Consider the following 19,841-nt stretch of genomic DNA (forward strand, 5'->3'; position numbering starts at 1 on the left):
AAAAAAAAAAAAAAAAAAAACTAGGTTCCAGTCCCAATCCTTTTAGAAAACTAACCCTAAAGGCAAATGGCAGGAATAATCCCCACTAAGAATGGCAGGTGTGTGGTTCAAACACGGTGAGCTGCCTAACAAGCGCTTGTGGAAGTATTTACGCCATCAAATGGATCTGCCGATAAACATCATAAAAGACCCTACAAATGCTCCTTATCCAATTATCACTAGAAGAGTGGCAGTTCTGAAAGGCGAGGCCCCGCCCCTCTCCGAGGTGGGGACGCCCAAACAAGCCCTCACCTAAGCGGGGCCGCGGCCCAGAAAAGGAGGCGGGCGAGGCCTTCCACGCCATCCTGAGTTAACAAGCGGCCGGGAACAGCAAACCCAAGAAGCCCACGGGGACCTGGAGACCTCAGGCCCCGGCTTCTCCCGCGTCCTCCACTCGGGAAGAGCACGCGGCGTAGCCAGGCCAACCGGTAGCCTCGGAGGCCCCGGAACTCTCTTTCTGCAGCCGCGTTCCTGGACGGACGCGCTCTGAAAGGGACCGGTCCCTCTGCTCCCGGAGGGAACATTTAAAGGGACCAGCGCGAGACCTACAGGCGGTGGAGAGACCGAGCGGGCCCCGTGCGATGCCGGCTTTGGAGCCACAGCACCCCGAAATACGCTACTTACAACGTGTTTCATAGAGTGGGGTCTCGCTCTGCCGCCCAGGCTGGAGTGCGATGGCGCCATCGCAGCTCACCGCAGCCCCGAATACCTGGGCTCAAGCGATCCTCCAGCCTCAGCCTCCCGACTAGCTGGGACCACAGGCGCGCGCCACCACGCGGGGCTCTAACAGTTTTTAACCAAACCAATTGATGGTGACTTCTGGGCCGAGACAAATGAGGGCGAGCACCAGCTGGGGATTTTCTTTTCTTTTCTTTTCTTTTTTTCATTTCACCGATAAAGCTTATAACAGCTGGGGATTTTTACATCAGCTGAATTAGTTTTTTCCCCCTAAACGAGTCTACAAAATCCCGGATATTTCCAGGGTCCTGGGACGGTTCCCCACGTCTTTCTTCTGAGCAGAGATTGCCTGCTGGGGATGAATCGCTTAGCGAGAACCAGCTATGGCTGGCTACGCTGAGCTCGGGCCGGGACTGCGCGGAGGGGCAGAATGTGCCCCCGACCCTCTCATCTGGCAGGCAGAACCCAGCCTTCCGAAAGAGAAGCTACTTCGCAGTTTCACGCTAGGACGGGCTGGGCTGTGAATCGATCCCAAATTCCACACTCCCAGTCCTCTGCTGGGTCCTGCTCTCCTGACTGCGTGTCAGGCCCAGAGGCGATGGGCACTCAGGGTTAGGGAATGGCAGAGCTGGAGAAAAGAGTTCGGCTACTATCCTCGGCTTTGCCAAACTTAACATTTTGAAATTCCATTCCACAAATGTGTATTGCCTCTCTGGGTACAAGACAGCATAATGAGCATCGTGAGAAATCTAAGACGAATCCTAAGCCGTCGCTGTCTTTAAGGAGATTACAACCATGCTATAATTACATACAGAGCTGTATCTCTAATAAGGACCCAACCACGGTTTTATCTGGCTAGTTTTTTTGTTTTGAGCTCTGGTTATTCCCCATAGCCAGGAAAATCAAAATGTTACAAACAGGGACAGGGGAAGGCCAGAGGAAAAAAACAAAGCTGGAACTAGCTAAAGCACTGTGTTAATTAACAGCATTTACTGACTGCTTTCTGCAGGTAAAACCACCACACTATGGAGAGAAACAGAAATATATATTAAAAGACACGGTTTCCACTTCCAGTACGTTTCAATGCTCTTTGCTGTTTCAGGGGTATAAACTAAGTAAAGCAAGATGAAAAAAAATTAGCAAGTGAGAACCTTAAATAATAAGCTTCTAACTAGAAAACTGATAAACCAAGAGTGTAAATAGGTAAGGATTATAAATATGTATACTAAACACCCTTTCATGAGATCAGATGGTGGGTTTCAATTTTATATAAAAATTATGGTAACTGGAAACTGGACGGATTAAGTAGGGTAGACGAAAAGATAAGATATAGCATATGTGTAGAGAAAAGATCAATACTTGCATTAGGTGCCATTCAAATATGGTAGTTCTTTTCAAGAACTATGGCTTGAAAGCAATAGATACTACACTGTAACTTAATTATTAACTTAAGTTCTGATTAAGCAAACTCAGTAAAACTTTCAGTTGTCCCTTAGATTTGAAATGTATTACAGCATCAGGGATAAAGGAAAAGTCAAAGTTATCTCTTATTTTGATTGATGTAATTGAAAAAGTTGCTGTGTGTGCGTGTGTGTATGGCGCACCCCCCCCATAAGAATGCCTTGCTTTTTGCTTATTTATATAAAACCCACTAGGCTAAAACAGTGTTTTTGTTTAATAATTTACAAACCGATCAACGATTTACACATCTTAATTTTCAGTAATATTCAGTATTTGCTGCCAAATGATATAATACAATTATGAATGTCTGAAGGTAATAAAACCAAGAGGAGTAGAAATGTAAGAGTTCTTTGGGGAGGTCTGTTTCAGGTATAAAATAATGTGCAATAATCTGGAAATGGTTGGGTCTGGAATTATAATTTACTAAATTAAACATAATTCATAAATAGCTATTAAAGGAAAACTAGGATAACTTTGTTTCTCTACAAAATTTGTTTTGTAGTAAATAAACGGATACGTACTAGATACTACTTCAGTACAAGTTTACAAAAGGCAGTCTGAACTATTTGTGAATTCATTTTAATTTTCTCTCTCTATATCCCCTTCCAAAAGTTTCTCAAATACACTTTACCTCTGAATCTTACAGCGTTTCCCCTTTCCTGCTAAGGTCCTTAACACACGTAATTTTGCCAGCGTTGCTTTAATATAAAATGAATACTAAAAGGACATATTTAGAGTAATACCTATAGCATTAAATCAAACCCATGCTTCTCACGGAGAAAACATTGTGCGTAGATGCTCCAGAATAAAATGCCCTAAAAACAAAACGGACAGCTATATTCAGAGTAAAATTACTCTCGTATTCCGAACTTAAAAAAATAAACTGTCAGCAACTAACAGGCGTACAGCAGTTGTCACTTGGAGCACACGAATGTTTTCAATGTGTTTGCGAGCATACGCTATTATTATAAGGCTTTCTCAAAAAAGAAAATAGGACGAACATGCCAAGAGCGGCCAATCTAATCAGGATTTGCAGAAATCACAAGTCGGAATTTGCAGATCCAAGAATTCTCTTCCAGAGTAAACACTCTACTCCAAAAACAAACCAGGCGTTACCAAACAGCCCTTCCTTGCGCCCCTTCTCGCCAAAGTTATCTGGCGAATTTCACATTTACATATTCTGAGAGGCACAAATATGCCTAACACATTAAAAACCCCGATCCAGAATTAACCCGCAACAATCGGCCAGGGCGTTCAGAATAGAAGTTCCAGACCCTTTTTAGAAATTACTCAAGTACATGAGAGCGAATCTGGAAAAGCAAAACTTTTGTCTTTGTTACGCTCCCGCTACGGGTCTGGCAGCCGCGCCCCATCCTCCTGGACTCCGGGGCCGCGGGCGCGCTCCGGGGTCCCGGCGAGCGGACACACCCCACCGCTCGTGCCGGCGCCCGCCCCTCCCGCCGGCCAAGCCCAGCGCCCTCACCTGCTCCCGCTCCCGCATCCTCGGGGCCGCGCGCACCGCTCAGCGGCCCGCCTCCCGGGGCCCCGCAGCGCGGCCGCCACAGCCGCGCCCGCACGCTAGCCCGCGCCGCGCCGCGCTCATGGGGCTCGCACGCCTCACTTCCTGTCTCCAAAAACCCGGCCCGCAGACCATTCCCCTGGGCAGAGTCCGGCGGTGGCGACGGCGAGGGGCGAGGCCTGGGGGTGGGACCTGTCGGCGAGTAGCGCCGCACAAAGAAGCCCTGCGGGGGCGGGGGGAGGCAGGAGGACGGACGGACGGACTGTCGGACCGACGCGGGGCGCGCGGCCGGAGCAGCGGGGCGGCCGGGCCGGGCGTCCCTCCCCCTGGGTCGGGCGGGCGGATCCAGGGAGGCGGCGGCGGCCCGTGACCTCAGAGAGTTGGAATGCGGGCAGCCGCGCGGGGGAGGCGCGGACAGCTGCGCCCGGCCGCCGGGGAGGGGGCGCGCCGCAGCTTTTTTTAATCGTATGACCACTTATTTTAAGAGTTTCCAAATAAAACAAGGCTTTTAATAAAATGAGAGGAGGGGGTGGTATTTAGGTTCCAGATAAAGGGGTTTTATTCTTGTATTATTAGGCTGTAAAATGCTGTTATTAATGGTTATTCGTTTACTCTGGTATGTTTCTGAAGACTATTGGAATACTTTTCTTCTTTTCCTGCTTGCTCCTAAGGTTATGCCCCGTATAACTAGACACTTCCAGTATTGGGTGGGAAAGCCCCCCACCACCACCAAAAATGGTTCGTATACCTCAAATAACCTGTCAGTCCCCAAAAGAGAGCTGGCTGCTTATATAATACGGAGCAGAGCTGTTAAGGGTGGAGAGTCGACTAAGTTGTCTGGGTTCAAATTGGGTGGGTGGATCCGGGGAGACGGATCCTGGGTTCAAATCCCAGCTCCAATATTTACCAGCTAGGTGACCTTGTGCAAATTTCTTCTCTGTAATTGTTTCCTCTCCTAGAAAACGGGGATAATATTAAACAATATCGTTGCACCGCAGAGGGGGGAAAAAGAAATACTAAGTAATATACAATAACTTGTGTAAAATATATATGAAGTGTTTCTTTTAATTAACATTTATTACACAGTATTCTTGCAGTGCATTATTATTACTGTATTGCAACACCTAAGCTAAGGAATAAAGCTGTGTGACCCTAACACTATTACAATAGAGTATAAGATCTTTTTTTGGCATGTGGAACAGAGAACCTTTTAATTTATGTAAATTTTAATTTCAATGATTTTAATGCTGTTGTTTCTGGAAAGCTTTTTTAAGTATTATGTTTCATTTAAGTCTCATTTTCTTCAACAATTAACAAAAACTTTTTTTTTGAGACAGAGTCTCCTTTGTCGCCCAGGCTACAATGCAATGGTGCGATCTCTGCTCACTGCAACCTCTGCCTCTTGGGTTCAAGTGATTCTACTGCCTCAGCCTCCCAAGTAGATGGGATTACAGGTGCCTGCCACCACGCCTGGCTAATTGTTGTTTTTAGTAGAGACAGGGTTTCACCATGTTGGCCAAGCTGGTCTCAAACTCCTGACCTCAGGACATCCACCTGCCTCAGCCTCCCAAAGTACTGGGATTACAGGCATGGGCCAACAAAAACTTTTGAATACTTATCTATGAATGACACGTGGTCCCTGCACAACAAGGACTTTTGGTCTAGTGGGTGATAAACGCACCTGCACACCACACACACAGTGCAAGGCCAAAGTGAGGAGCATTGTCATAGAGGTATGAGTTATACCCAAGAGCAAAGCCCAGCAACGTGCATCTTGGGTCATTTACCTAAAGGCAAATAAGATTGTGTTTCTAAGGGAAAAAACAGATCAATTCTGTTTGTAATTGATATTTCAACTGAACTCTATGAGGGGGTCAATTTGTGTGTGAGGAAAGAAAGAACTGAAGTCACTTTGCTGGCTTCCCAAGCTAGAAAAATTGGAATCATGTGTGACTTCTCCCATTCTCATCTCCAGCCTGTCATCAAGACCTGGTATTTCCTCCTTTGAAATGCCTCATGAATTATTTCTTTCCTTTCTGTTCCCTCTGGAACATTCTAAATCCAAACCATCATCATTTTACATCCAATTATTGCAACAAGGGTGGTCTCCTAGCATCTGGTTTCTCTTATTTCCTTGCTAATACCAGGCTTCTTCTCTTGAGTTATCACTCCTAATGGACTCCCAAGGTTAACTTCTCCTGCCTGACCTTTAGGGACTTTCCAAACCGGTCTCTCTGACCACTCATATCGATTTCTGCCCCTATCAAGCTTTGCCCCTCACCAGCAGCCCCTCCTGTCCTCCTTCCATTTTAAGCCTTGCTGCTTCTCTCCAAGTAAGACTCTGCTACCAGGATGACTTTCTAGCCACATCATTCCACAGTGATCTCCACACTTGGCAAGAACTATAAAAGTTGTTTCATGAAGGCTTCTTTTATATCTCCTAGAATTTCCAGGACAGTACTGGGCAAAGAGTAGGCACTAAATAAAAACTTGTTAATTGAATCAGGAAGAAAATAAAAGAATTTTTTAAATAGAAAATGACCGTAAAACCCAAGAGATGTTAGACAACTGAGTTGAACTTCCTCCCTCAAGTCCACAGATGTCATTTACTAACCAAGTACCTAAGCCCTATTTTCCTTCAACCATGTTAATTTGGCAGGAACATTCATGGCAAGGCACTTGAATAACACCTTCAAAGTATTAGACATAAAATTATTATTAGCTTGTGTTTCATATCTAAGGAAGTGAGATAATTTATATGGTTCCACCCCCAAAGATACACAAGGGTGCAAGTAAAAAGTTCCCTTCTCACTCTGCCTGCTAGATACTCAGCTCTTCTGGGGGATAACCAGTGTTCCATCATTCCTCTGTAGCCTTATAGAGATGTTCTGTAGAGATAACAAACAACTACATATATGTATCTTTACCCCCTCTCGTTATCTGGAAGGTGGCATATTTATACGTTTATACTGGAAGTTAATTCTTAGTAAATAAATAAGTTAAAATGTAAAAAGAAAGCCCAGCATATAAAATGATGAAAGACAAAAAGATTAAAGGAAAAGAGGCCAGGCACGGTGGCTCAATCCTGTAATCCCACACTCTGGGAAGCTGAGGCAGGCCGATCACATGAGGTCAGGATTTCAAGACCAGCCTGGCCAACATGGTGAAACCCCATCTCTACTAAAAATACAAAAATCTTGCACATGTACCCCAGAACTTAAAGTAAAATAAAATAAAATAAAAATACAAAAATTAGCTGGGCATGGTAGAGCACGCCTGTAGTCCCAGCTACTGGGGAGGCTGAGGCATGAGAATTGCTTGAGCCTGGGAGGCGCAGGTTGCGGTGAGCTGAGATCGTGCCACTGCACTCCAGCCTGTGCGACAGAGTGAGACCCTGTCTCAAAAAAAAAAAAAAAAAAAAAAAGGAAATTGTGGTTTGGTTTGGTGCGTGCATTGACTAGTGTTTTCTTAGAATGTCAAAAGTTAATCTGTTTTGATAGCATGGTAAATACCCACTGTATAAGTTATCATCATCTGCAAAAGTCCAAATTGAATGAATGCCCTGCCACACAAAGATAATGACCCCTGAGGAAGGGGACAGTGAGGGCTAGAAGTAGAAATGTGAAGTCTTTGGTCTCTGAATCTGCACTTTAAGTTCTGTCTACCATGCTCAATGCTGTGTCACATGCAACACCTTTTCAGTTATAAAAGAGTGATAATTTTATGGATAGATTACCCTGAACATCAGAGAAATGATGATGTTGGCAATGTGTTTGTTCAAATGGAGAAGAATGTCTGCCTTGGTAGCAAGTGACTGCTGTGACTGTAATTCCCAACACTTAGGGACTTTGATCCAAGTGTGTCTATGCTATGTGATAATCACTATTGGAAAACATTTTTCCATTCAGCCCACATATAGAAGCCAGGTGCTGCAAGGAGACAGGTAAATAGATACATATCCCTGTCCTCAAATACTCAGCATAGGAATAACAGGTGAATATGTAATTGTAGCAGGTGAGGAAATTTATACATGGTTATATTATATAGTCTGAATGAACTGGTAATGTTTGTTTAATCACTGTGATCAGCTTCTGCTTGAGTCTGGAAGGACAACAAAAGGTTGACTGAGCACTCAAAGAAAAGCAAAGCTTTGGGTCGGGCACAGTGGCTCATGCCTATAATCCCAGCACTTTGGGAGGCCAAGGTGGGCAGATCACGAGGTCAAGACATTAAGACCATTCTGCCCCACATGGTGAAACCCCGTTTCTGCTAAAAAGACAAAAATTAGCTGGGCGTGGTGGTGCGTGCCTCTAGTCCCAGATACTTGGGAGGCTGAGGCAGGAGAACTGCTTGAACCTCGGAAGTTGCAGTGAGCCAAGATTGCACCACTGGTGACAGAGCCAGACTCCGTCTCAAAAAAACAAAAAAAAAAAAAAAAAAAAAAAAAAGAAAAGAAAAGCTTTGCAGACAGGAGGGTACTCCCAACCGCCTTTCCCCCACACCCTGCTGCTTCTACACACACACGCACGCACGCACGCACGCGCGCGCGCGCACGCGCGCACCCAAACAATGTGCAACATCTCACTGAAATGCAACCTGAGAAGAGATTGCAGGCGTGGTGGAGGGCAATGTTGAAAGACTCATGGCTCCATGGAGATGGGGTTGGTACTCAGCCCTTCTGACTTCAAAGCCAATGCTCTTTTCAGTCATCTTCTCTTTTTGGAAGATAGCCCAGAGCCCTCTTAGCTGGCACTTTGGTTTGTTGAAATCTGGTCTTCATATTATCCCCTAGAGGAAAACATGTTGTTTCCCCTGAATCAGAGAACACTTCCAAGCTGGGGAAAAAAAATGTCCAGTTTAGTCTTTTCCAAGCCTAGCACTCCTACTCCCTCTAATGGCTTCTCTTAGGGCATCATTATGAACATTTTCAAGATGTGTTGTAGTTTGTGAAGCCGCAGTTTACAGCGAGGTGCTTGAAATTGCACTGGACCACCAAATACCATTGGTTTAGTGGGGTGGCCCCTCCTGTGATCCAGACATTGTAACATCTTAGATCTAAGGGTGGGAGGTCTCAAGCAGCCTTCCAGTCTGTATTCCATAGTTGTCCTAAAAGTTAGCTCATTGTGCTAAAAGTTAACACTTTCTTGAATATATTTTAATGTTTCCCTACTCTGAATATGCTTTAATGAAAACATTACTTTTATTAAATGTTATTTTCAATATTATGTAAATATTGACTGAGGACTGGGTATCTAGTAATGGTAAAACAAGTGTTTTTGTTGTTCTGAAACGGTTGGTAAAGGAATAAAAGCAATTCATCTGTCTTTTGGATTGTGAGTGTCATGAAAGCAGGGACTTGGTCTGGCTCCTCTTTGTGCTCTGGCTCCTGGCACAGTATCTGACCCACTGAAGGTACTTAATTTTTAATCAGAAAGTTAGTGCTGCTATGAGGCAGGCACAGTTCAATATGCTTCACAACTATTAACTTATTTCATCCTTACAGTAACCGTTTGCAGGTGAAACTAGTATTATACCTTATCAGTCACAGATAAGGAAACTGAGGCACAGAGATGAGAAGCAATTTGCCTAAGGTCTCAGAAGGAGTGGCAGAGCCAAGGTTCATACCACACAGTCTGGCTGCAGTGCCCTTGTTCTCTGTCATTCTGCTCCGCTGCCCGTCATCAATGTTGAATGAGTGTATGATCACTGGATTTATCCTTGAGGAATGCTTTTGTAAATTAGGTCTTTAATTTCTTTTACCCCATAAATATTTAATGAGAGCTTACTATGTGTCCAGCATCCTGAAAGAAAGGTTGGAGAAATATAAAGCTCTATAGAGTTTATAATTTTAATTTTGTTAGGGAAGACACAGACACACACACACACACACACACACACACGAAATAACATTGCAGACAGTATATTATTATACTAATAGCTTCCATATAGATGCCATAGGAATTCAGAAGAAAGGATATTAGATTATTAAAGGACAATATGACAGACCCTAGGTAGCCCCACAGCTCCTGCTCCTGCTGTCCACACACTGTACAACCTGCTCCTGACCCCCAGTGTGGATTGCTTAGGTAATAAATATGGCAAAAATGAGAGGTTTGACAGATGTAATTAAGGTAATAAATCAGTTGATTTTGGGGTCAGGTCCTGAGTGGGCCTAACTTAGATAAAAGCTCTTGGCTGGTCTCAATTTTCTGGCCTCAAGTGATCCTCCCACCTCTACTTCACTGATTTGAAATTACAGGAATGAACCACTGTGCCTGGCCTTCACTGGCTTATGTGAACAGAAATGTTAGAGAATCCTTTGACAAAGAACTGTGGGCAGCCTCTAGGACTTGAGGGTGGCCTTCAGATGATAGCCAGAAAAAAATCAGGGTCCTTACAAAGACACAAGAAAATGAATTCTTTTTCTTTCTTTTTTTTTTTTTTTTTTTGAGACAGGGTCTCACTCTGTCACCAAGGCTGGAGTACGGTGGCGTGATCTTGGCTCACTGCAACCTCTGCCAACCAGGCTCAAGCAATCCTCCCCTCTCAGCTTCCTATGTCGAGACTAGAAGTGCATGCCACCATACCCAGCTAATTTTTTGTACTTTTGAGTACAGAGAGACAGGTTTTTGCCATGTTGCCCAGGCTGGTCACAAACTCCTGGTCTCAAGTGATCCGCCAGCCTCAGCCTACCAAACTGCTGGGATTACAGGCATGAGTTACTGTACTTAGTTGGAAATGAATTCTAGCTAACAACCTGAACGATCCTGAACATAGAAACTCAGTCAAGCCTTCAGATGAGAACACAGCCTCCCTGACACCTCGATTGTAGCCTTGTGAGAGCCTGAGCAGAGGACTCAGTGAAGCTGAGCCACAGAAACCATGAGATGACAAACATTTGTGTTTTAAGGTGTGCATTTGTTATGCAGCAATGGACAACAGACACCACTCTCAGGAATTAGTGGATATAAGGGAGAAAGATCTCTCTGTGCTTCCTGTTTCCCAAGTTTTGTGATCAGGGATAGGGAGAATTCAGCTATTGATACAAATATGGGAATCAGGAGTAGAAACCTATGAGTGGGGAAAGGCGAGATGAAGATGACTTCTGTTTAAGTGCTGAATTTGAAGAAAATAAGAGTAGTCACTTAAAAGTTGGGGGGCCGGGTGTGGTGGCTCACACCTGTAATCCCAGCACTTTGGGAGACTGAGGCAGGCAGATCAAGAGGTCAGGAGATTGAGACCATCCTGGCTAACACGGTGAAACCCCATCTCTACTAAAAATACAAAAAATTAGCCAGGCGTGGTAGCACACGCCTGTAATCCCAGCTACTCGGGTGCTAAGCCAGGAGAGTCGCTTGAACCCGGGAGGTGGAGGTTGCGGTGAGCCAAGATCACGCGACTGCACTCCAGCCTGGCTGACAGAGTGAGACTCTGTCTCAAAAATAAATAAAGAAGTTGGGAGTGGGGTTTATGTGAAAACTTAAGGCTGATGGGAAATTCGGTCATTATCAGCAGAGTTGACAGCTGAAGTCCCCAGAACAAAAGTATTGTCCCACGGAGGGTGTTCAGAGGAGGAGGATGGGGATTCGTCTCGGGGAGAGGCCACGGGTGGGCCCGGGAGAAGGAAAGCAGAACCAAACCCAGGAGGGCCCGGGTAGTGCAGAGTCAAAGAAAAGACTTGACGGATTGGTTCTGTTGCTCTGGATAGTCCATTTTCCCTTCAAGAGTAATTGCAGTGCAACTTCTAAGAGGCAGACTCCATTTTTCAGGTCAGAAAAGTTGAAATACCTGGACCGATACCATAGTAACAGTAAGTGAGGGCTGGATTTGAACTCGCATTTCATATCATAGCCCAAGATGTTTCTGCTACACATTTAATTCATTCTTACCACTCAAAGGAGAATAAAATGAGTAAGCCGAGGGCCAGCACAGAGACTAACGAAGGCTCTCCGACGCACCCGGGAGGCGGAGCGGCGTAGCAGACAGCAAGCGCAAGCCACCGCCCTCCTTACCGGAGCGCTGGTTTGGCGGGTAGGTGTGCGCAGGCGCAGCCACGGGCGCATGCGTGCTCACTCCGGCGCGCCGTGCCGGCGGGGGCGGGGATACGCCGTGTGCGCGGCCGGGGCGGAGCGGAGGAGGAGGAGGGGGTGGTGGCCGGGCTGCGGGGTAGGATCCCGCTGTAGGCTCGGGTAAGCTACGCGCACGCAGTGCTGAGTCCCCGCACGCTGCGGCGCCATGGAGATCGGCACCGAGATCAGCCGCAAGATCCGGGTGAGGCCTGCGCCGGACGGGGGTGGGAAGCCGGGTCTCGGCGGGCGAGCGGGCGGGAGGGCGGTTGTCAGGAGTAACGGGGACCTTGGGCCCGGGTGGACGCTGCGGCCTGGCCGCCGCCGGACGCTCCTAGTGGGCTGCAGCGCCTCCTGGTCCAGGCCGCCTCGGGCCTGGGGGCATTTGCGGCCTCAGAGCACGGCTCCGAGGCGGGCGGGCGAGCGGGGCTGCGGCTGAAGTAGCCGCCGGGAAACGGAAGGACGGCTGCAGGCCCGGCGGGAGCCACCACTGCGGCGAAGCGAGCAGCTCAGGATCCGCTGTGGGAGGTGGGCGCCGTGGGGCCGGAGCGGGGTGTGGGGGGGCGCAAGCGAGGCCCCTCCTCGCCTCCGCCCCCGCCCGGGGGACCCGGCGGTGCGCGCACCAGCAAAGTGGCCTCAGCGCTGCGGAGTCTGTCTTTTCCTAGAGCCGCGTTTCTTACATGCACGTTTACTCTTTTTCTCTCAGAGTGCCATTAAGGGGAAATTGCAAGAATTAGGAGCTTATGTTGGTAAGTGTTTTTTGGTTGTTAGTCTTTTCGAATTTTGAATTTGCAGCTAATTGAATTTTAGTGAGGGCATATTTCTCACCGTGCTTTGGACGTTGGGAGAGACTCTCTTCTATCTTCTTCAAATCCTGTACTCCTTGGTTACTTCCTTATCATTCTTTTTGCAACCTTGCATTTTTTCTCCCAAACCACCTTCTGTTATAGTGTTTTGAAATTTAGTTTCCTGCGTTAAGGCTCTGTCATATTTTACATAATGTTTAACCAAATTTTATTTTATGTTTTTTTTCTATTCTCTCTCTCTCTCTCTCATTTTAAATTCTAGGGACGGGGTCTCGCTAAGTTGCCCAGGCTGGTCCTAACCCCTGGGCCCAAGCGCTCCTCTGACCTCAACCTCCCAAGGTGCTGGGAGTGCAGGGATTACTAGTGTGAGCCACCATGCTTGTTTAAGGTGTCCTATTCTTGTTACTTTTCTCTTAACATTTGTTTTTAGAACTCTGATTTTGGTTGTGAATGTTTGATGCTTTCTGGCATTTACTTCTGTAAAATGGTTCAGTGAGTTTTATTTTCAGATCTCTTTATGTTTTCCCTCTTTCTCTCCTCTGAAACAGTAAAGCGTTTTCCTTCACCTTATTGTTTTATAATTTGAGTGTTTACTCTGGTCCAGGCACTGTGCTTAACTGTTGTATATGCATTAACTCAGAATAATCCCTGCGAGAACACTGGAAGGTAAGTGGCAGTATCTTTGACTGTGTAAACAGGGAAACTGAGGATTTGCTTACTTGAGTAAGGTTTTATGGTTTGCCCCCAAAGCTAGTGCCTCCTGTAAAAATAATAGCTACCACTTATGACAGTGGTTCTCAAAGTGTGGGAGACTCCAAGGGTCTCTGAAGTCAGAACTGTTTTCGTAGTAGTACTGAGGTAGTAACTAAGATGGTATTTGCTAATTTTCCACTATGTTGACGTTTGGGTTGTGTAAAACTAATGATTGGTAAAACTGGTCAACATAGTCACACCATAATAGAGATTGTATTCAAATCACTCCCCACTTGTATTTTTTTTAAGCTAGTTACATTTAAAATGTCATTGATGAAGATGTGAAGTCCAGGGTTTAAAAAATATTTTTTGTCTTTTTCGTATTCAGTGTGAGGAAATGGAAATGCTCATAAAACATTTTTATTGTATTATGAAATATGGTTGTTTTAAGGAACATCATTTGAGTTGAGAACTAAGCTAGCCGCCTCTTTCATGGAACATCATTTTTAACTTCAAAGAACCGGTAATCTGGTTACGTACACTAGGATATTTGGCAGATATTTACTTGAAAGTGAGCAAAGAAAAGAACCCATAGTCTTTGTTGCCAATCACATGTGAGCTTTCAAATGAAAATTAGAATTTTGGAAAATCTGAGCCTGCCTCCATGAACTTGACAGCTTCCCAGTACTAAAAAAAATTTCTGATTAAATCAATGGTGATATTAAAAAATAATTTTATATTGCATAATGAAATATATCAAGTATGTCAGTGGTTTTTGTAGCTCAGTGGACCTATTTTTGTTTTTTGTTGTTGTTGTTGTTTTTGTTTTTTGTTTTTTGTTTTGAGATGGAGTCTCACTTTGTCCCCAGGCTGGAGTGCAGTGGCTTGATCTCAGCTCACTGCAACCTCCACCTCCCGAGTACAAGTGATACTCCTGCTTCAGCCTCCCAAGTAGCTGGGACTTCAGGTGCACCTCACCATGCCCAGCTAATTTTTGTATTTTTAATAGAGACGGAGTTTCACCATGTTGGCCAGGATGGTCTCAATCTCTTGACCTGGTGATCCACCTACCTCGGCCTCCCAGAGTGCTAGGATTACAGGCATGAGCCACTGCACCTGGCCTGAACCAGTATTTTCTAAATAATCAATGCGTAATGTTACAAAATTATGCATGGTTAAAGATTTATTTAAACTGTAGGGTGTGCCAGGCATGGTGAGGCTGAGGCAAGTGGATCACCTGAGGTCAGGAGTTCGAGAACAGCCTGACCAATATGGTGAAACCCCATCTTTAAAAAATAAAAAATAAATAAGTAAACTGTAGGATGGGTCAGTGGATTTCTCCAACAGTTCAAAAAGGTCATTGATGTATTTGACATTCCACATTGCTCTAACATTTAATAAGCTACCACTTGTTTAGTTTTGGTGCAGTGTCACAGAAGGATATCCAGCTTATCTGAAAAGACTGTCAGAATATTCCTTTCTTTTCCAACTGCTATCTTTGAGACCAGATTTTCTTCACATTCTTGAATCATAAGGACAAAGCACAAGATATATAAAAATATGAAACAAGGCCACTCTTTGCACTAAAGTTTTTTTGTTTTGTTTTGTTTTTGAGAAGGGGTTTCACTCTGTCACCTGGGTTAAAGTACAAGGGCGAGATCTCGGCTCACTGCAGCCTCCCCCTCCCAGGTTCAAGCAATTCTCCTGCTTCAGCCTCCCAAGTATCTGGGATTACGGGCACCAGCCACCATACCCTGCTAATTTTTGTGTTTTTAGTAGAGATGGGGTTTCACCATGTTGGCCAGGCTGGTCTTGAACTCCTGACCTTAGTTGATCCATCCACCTTGGCCTCCCACAGTGCTGGGATTACAGGCGTGAGCCACTACACCCAGCGAAAATTTTTTTTTTGAAAATTTATTTTAATAAAAATAATGTTACTTATGTTAATATAATTGGGTTTGTGATTAACATGTGATGGGTGTATTTTTTAATGAATTAATAAATACTTTAAAAATTCTCAGTTCTAATTTTGAACACAGTAAATAGTAGATAGAACCTGCATAAACCAGAGAAGGGGCCCAAGATTGAGAATTGGTAATTTATGGAGTGCTTTCCACCATTTGCTGGGTGATTTCATAAATGATTTGTTGTCAGGATTGTTGTAAGACTAACAGATGAGAGAATTGAAGCTCAGAGAATGAGATAATTGAAGCTCAGAGAAAATGAAGCTGAACCAAGATTTATTTATTCTTTTATTTTCTCAACACTTGAACTGCATTTTTAATATTTTTCTTTGAAACAAATGTTTGAAAGTACTTTGAATGAACCTTTCTGCCTATGTAGAAATATTACAAGTATTTAAGGTATTAAAAAACCTGGCAGGGCATGGTGGTTCACACCTGTAATCCCAGCACTATGGGAGGCCGAGGTGGGTAGATCACTTGAGGTCAGGAGTTCGAGACCAGCCTAGCAAAGATGGTGAAACCCCATCTCTACTAAAAATACAAACATTAGCCAGCATGACGGCAGGCACCTGTAATCGCAGCTACTCAGGAGTCTGAGGCAGGAGACTCACTTGAACCCGGGAGACAGAGGTTGCAGTTAGCCAAGATTGCGCCACTGCACTCCAGCCTGGGGGACAGAGCAAGACTGTCTCAAAAAGAAATCTAATGGGGTTTTGGGGGTGCAGAGCCTAGAGTTCCTAATAACAACTTTTGCCTCTATGTCTTGTTACTGAGGATTTTTTTTTTTCTTCACTTAGGATTCCCACTGTGATGGTGTTTTTTGGCTTTTTTTTTTCAAATCCTAGACCTCACCCTTATGATCACTATAGGATTACCACTGTGAGGTAAAACAGTGAGTGGAGTTGACATTATTTAATGTTTAAATTGAGTTTTTTAAATGATGTGGTGCTTTTGGGTCTATTGTTTATTTGATGTTGCTGCAAGTTTGTTACCCTGAGTAATTGTAACCTGCCTTTACCAAAAGTAAAGATGTTCTCTTGAGGAATTAGTGTTGTTTTGAAACATTGTAAATTTAAACAAAACTATATTTCCTGGAAGCTTCTTTGAAATGAATAAGCATTATTAAAAAGATTCAAGGAAGTGAACGCACACTCAAGTTTGATTCTGTAATTCAGAATGTCTAGTTTTGTAAGTATTAATTCTTAATTTCCATCCTTCTAGTAATTAAAATACCTGTGGAATTAAGAGAAAAAAATTAAAGCTAAGCTCTTTTGCCCAATATAATCCCACTATCACTCTGAGACTCTAAAGCTTAGAGCTACATCTATATTTTCAAGCATATCAGCTTTAAGAAGAAAGTTTTGAGGAAACAAAGTTTTGATATACCTTTCCTTTTAAATAGATGAAGAACTTCCTGATTACATTATGGTGATGGTGGCCAACAAGAAAAGTCAGGACCAAATGACAGAGGATCTATCCCTGTTTCTAGGGAACAACACAATTCGATTCACCGTATGGTATGTTTCTGAATTTTTGTGCCTCAGACCAAAGTTTGGCACAAACGAGAGTTGATACCCTGTCTGAAGAATGGTTCTTGGCAGTTGAGTCAGGTTCACTTTGGAGAGGCAGTTTGTGAGTGATGAGAGCACAGCCTCTGTATTAGTCCTTTTTCATACTGCTATAAAGAAATACTTGAGACTGGATAATTTATAAAAGAAATAGGTTTAATTGACTCACAGTTCCACATAGCTGGGGAGGCCTCAGGAAACTTACAATCATGGCGGAGGGGGAGGCAAGCACCTTCTTCACAAGTTGGCAGGAAAAAGAAGAGTGAAGGAGGAACTTCCAGAGACTTTTAAAACTATCAGATCTCATGAGAACTTACTATGCTGAGACTGTCATGGGAGAAACCACCCCCATGATGCAATCACCTTCCTCCCTTGACAGGTGGGGATTATAATTCGAGATGAGATTTGGATGGGGACACAGAGCCAAACTTTACCAGCCTCTGAAGCCAGACTGCCAAAGTTGAATCTTGGCCCGGCATCTTGCCTTGGTTTCTCCATCTGGGAATAGTAAAATCACCTGCTTTATAAAATTGTTGTGAGGATCAAATGGGCTCATATGTGTAAAGTGCTTATAGGTGTCTCTAGCCTATGTCCCTGAGGAATTCTTAGTATCTGTCAGCTATAGTTATTATATTTCTTTTGTAAATTTCTATATCTTTTTTTGAGACAGAATCTTACTCTGTTATCTAGGCTGTAGCACAGTGGTACAATAATGGGTCCCTGCAGCTTCAATTTCCTGGGTTCAAGTGATCATCCCATCTCAGTGTCCTCCCTCCCCCACACCTATGCCTGGCTAATTTCTTAATTTTTTGTTGAGACAGGGTCTTCTATGTTGCCCTGGATGGTCTTGAATTCCTGGGTTCAAGCAGTCCTTCTGCCTTGGCCTTCAGAAGTCTTCGGGTTATATTTGTGTGCCACTGCAGCTGGCCAGCTTCTCCATCATATAGTTCCTTTTCCCATACCAAAACCAGTTACAGATCTTTTTTGAACTGGGTTGGCTTCTTATATTGCCTTTTACAATGAGTTACCTCTTATACGGCAAGGTTTTCTGTTTCTAACTTTTTAAGCTCTTTATTAAACTCACGCTTTCATTTTAAGTAATAATTATGGTGTAATTTTATAGCATATTTGAGATTTTTAAGTTTGGAATTTTAAAATAGGCAATGTTGCTTTTATACATAAATTACTGTTGTATGTCTTTAGTTGAGAATACTGACTAGAAGTGTAAGATTCAACTTAAGATGCTAGGTCCTGGTACCAGGTTTGAGGTCAAGAGAGGATAGGGGCTGGAAGATAATGATATAGCTGAGAATAGACAAGAAATACTTTATAAGACCACTCAGACTAGGAACTACCAGTTACCGTCAAAGCTGCTGATGTAGCAAATGTTAAGTGAGCAAGTGGCCTGCTGAATTTGAATGGCAAGATAAGGCACTAAGTGGGGAGATGAGCCTGGTTAACTTCTTGCCTTTATACCAGAGGTTGTCTTCAAGGTGTTTTTGCCCCAGTAGGGAACTGTATGCTTATCAGCCTTCTTGAAATTCTGCACAGAATTCACTGGGTTTATACATTGCACAAATTTAAAGAACACTGTATAGTGGTCATCAGTAGTTATGATACACACACTACTGTCTCACTGTGGGTGACCCAGCCCATTCGTTACAATTTGTCCCCAGAGGTTATTCTCTCCCAGCCTCCCCCCGAAAAAAAAAGATTGTGGGGCTTTTGACTGGGGAAATTACTATTATTGTGAGTACTGTTTTTCTTTTTCCTATAGTCCAGCCAATCTAAGATGGAGGATTGACTGAGTAGATCCTTTCTCAGATAGCTTGATGGAACACTTTAGAGAGTTTTTTTTTTTTTTTTGAGATGGAGTTTTGCTCTTGTTACCCAGGGTGGAGTACAATGGCATGATCTTGGCTCACCGAAACCTCCGCCTCCTGGAGTTCAAGGAATTCTCTTGCCGCAGCCTCCCAAGTAGCTGGGACTACAGGCGTACCACCATGCCCAGCTAATTTTTTTTTTTTTTTTTTTGTATTTTTAGTAGAGACGGGGTTTCACCATGTTGACCAGGATGGTCTTAATCTCTTGACCTCATAATCCACCTGCCTTGGCCTCCCAAAGTTCTAGGATTACAGGTGTGAGCCACCATGCCCGGCCTAGAGAGATTTTTTTTAAACAGACTATGACTGAATTTAAAACCACATTAATTCAGCATTCTCATCTGGCCATAAATTTGGTCCTTTAACCTCTACTGATGTTTTATGGAAGATGTCCCCATTTTGGCACTTTGCTTTCTTAAGTTAATGTTCATTAACACCAGCCCCAAACAGACTATTCTGATTATTTGGAGCCTTGAAATAATTGTGCTCATAGGTGTCTCTAGCCCATGTCCGTGGGGACAGTAGCATGTGACTAGGGTTCTCATTGAAACATGAGATTTTTGGCATTTTTTTGGAGGTACTGGGAAGGGATATAAGGCAAATTACCTCATTTATAACTCCCAAAACAGGTTATGTTACAAGCAAGGTTACAGCCTTACAGTGTCAGTTTTGAAAGTAATAGATTGAAATGATAAAGCATATTTTGAAATTACAACTTTTTTTAACCTCTCAGAATTAAGTTGTCCAAGAAACTATCTAATTTAAGCAGTTAATATAAACTGCTTAAATGCTTGTAATAATAAGAAATATTACATGTTTATGATACTTGGTCTTATTTTACCGTAAGCTGCAGTAAGTCGTTAGTACTTGGAAAACGGTGACATTTTGTAGACTAAGACTCTGGTCAGATGATGTTTTTTTCCCTTATTTTTGCAGAGGCTAGATGTTGAATACAGTGGAGAAAAAAATACAGTTTATTGACTTCTGTAGAATTTATAAAAAGCCTTTTTTTAAAAAATGTGAAATTTGAAAGTTAATTTTAATACCGTTTATTCACTTAATACAGCTTATCAGTATTTTTCTCAGCTGGGTGTGGTGGCTCATGCCTGTAACCCCAGCACTTTGGGAGGCTGAGGCAGGCAGATCAAGAGGTCAGGAGATTGA

General features: G+C 43.8%; 2 protein-coding genes across 2 annotated transcripts in view; one reads left to right on the plus strand and one right to left on the minus strand.

Moving 5' to 3' along the window:
• The window catches only part of PTPN21 (protein tyrosine phosphatase non-receptor type 21), a 90,215-nt gene extending 86,174 nt beyond the window's left edge, over positions 1-4,041 (minus strand). Inside the window, exon 1 of the mRNA XM_017524633.2 lies at positions 3,662-4,041. The gene's annotated coding sequence lies outside the window, so the exon portion shown is untranslated. The remainder of the gene's footprint in view (positions 1-3,661) is intronic.
• Positions 4,042-11,773: 7,732 nt separating this feature from the next.
• The window catches only part of ZC3H14 (zinc finger CCCH-type containing 14), a 49,460-nt gene continuing 41,392 nt past the window's right edge, over positions 11,774-19,841 (plus strand). The window contains exons 1-3 of the mRNA XM_037737119.1: positions 11,774-11,968; positions 12,470-12,512; positions 16,629-16,793. Of these exons, the coding sequence (XP_037593047.1) occupies positions 11,933-11,968; positions 12,470-12,512; positions 16,629-16,793 (244 nt within the window). The 5' untranslated portion in view covers positions 11,774-11,932. The remainder of the gene's footprint in view (positions 11,969-12,469; positions 12,513-16,628; positions 16,794-19,841) is intronic.

This window comes from Cebus imitator, unplaced genomic scaffold (assembly GCF_001604975.1).
Source record: "Cebus imitator isolate Cc_AM_T3 unplaced genomic scaffold, Cebus_imitator-1.0 Scaffold34, whole genome shotgun sequence".
Taxonomy (NCBI): Eukaryota; Metazoa; Chordata; class Mammalia; order Primates; family Cebidae; genus Cebus; species Cebus imitator.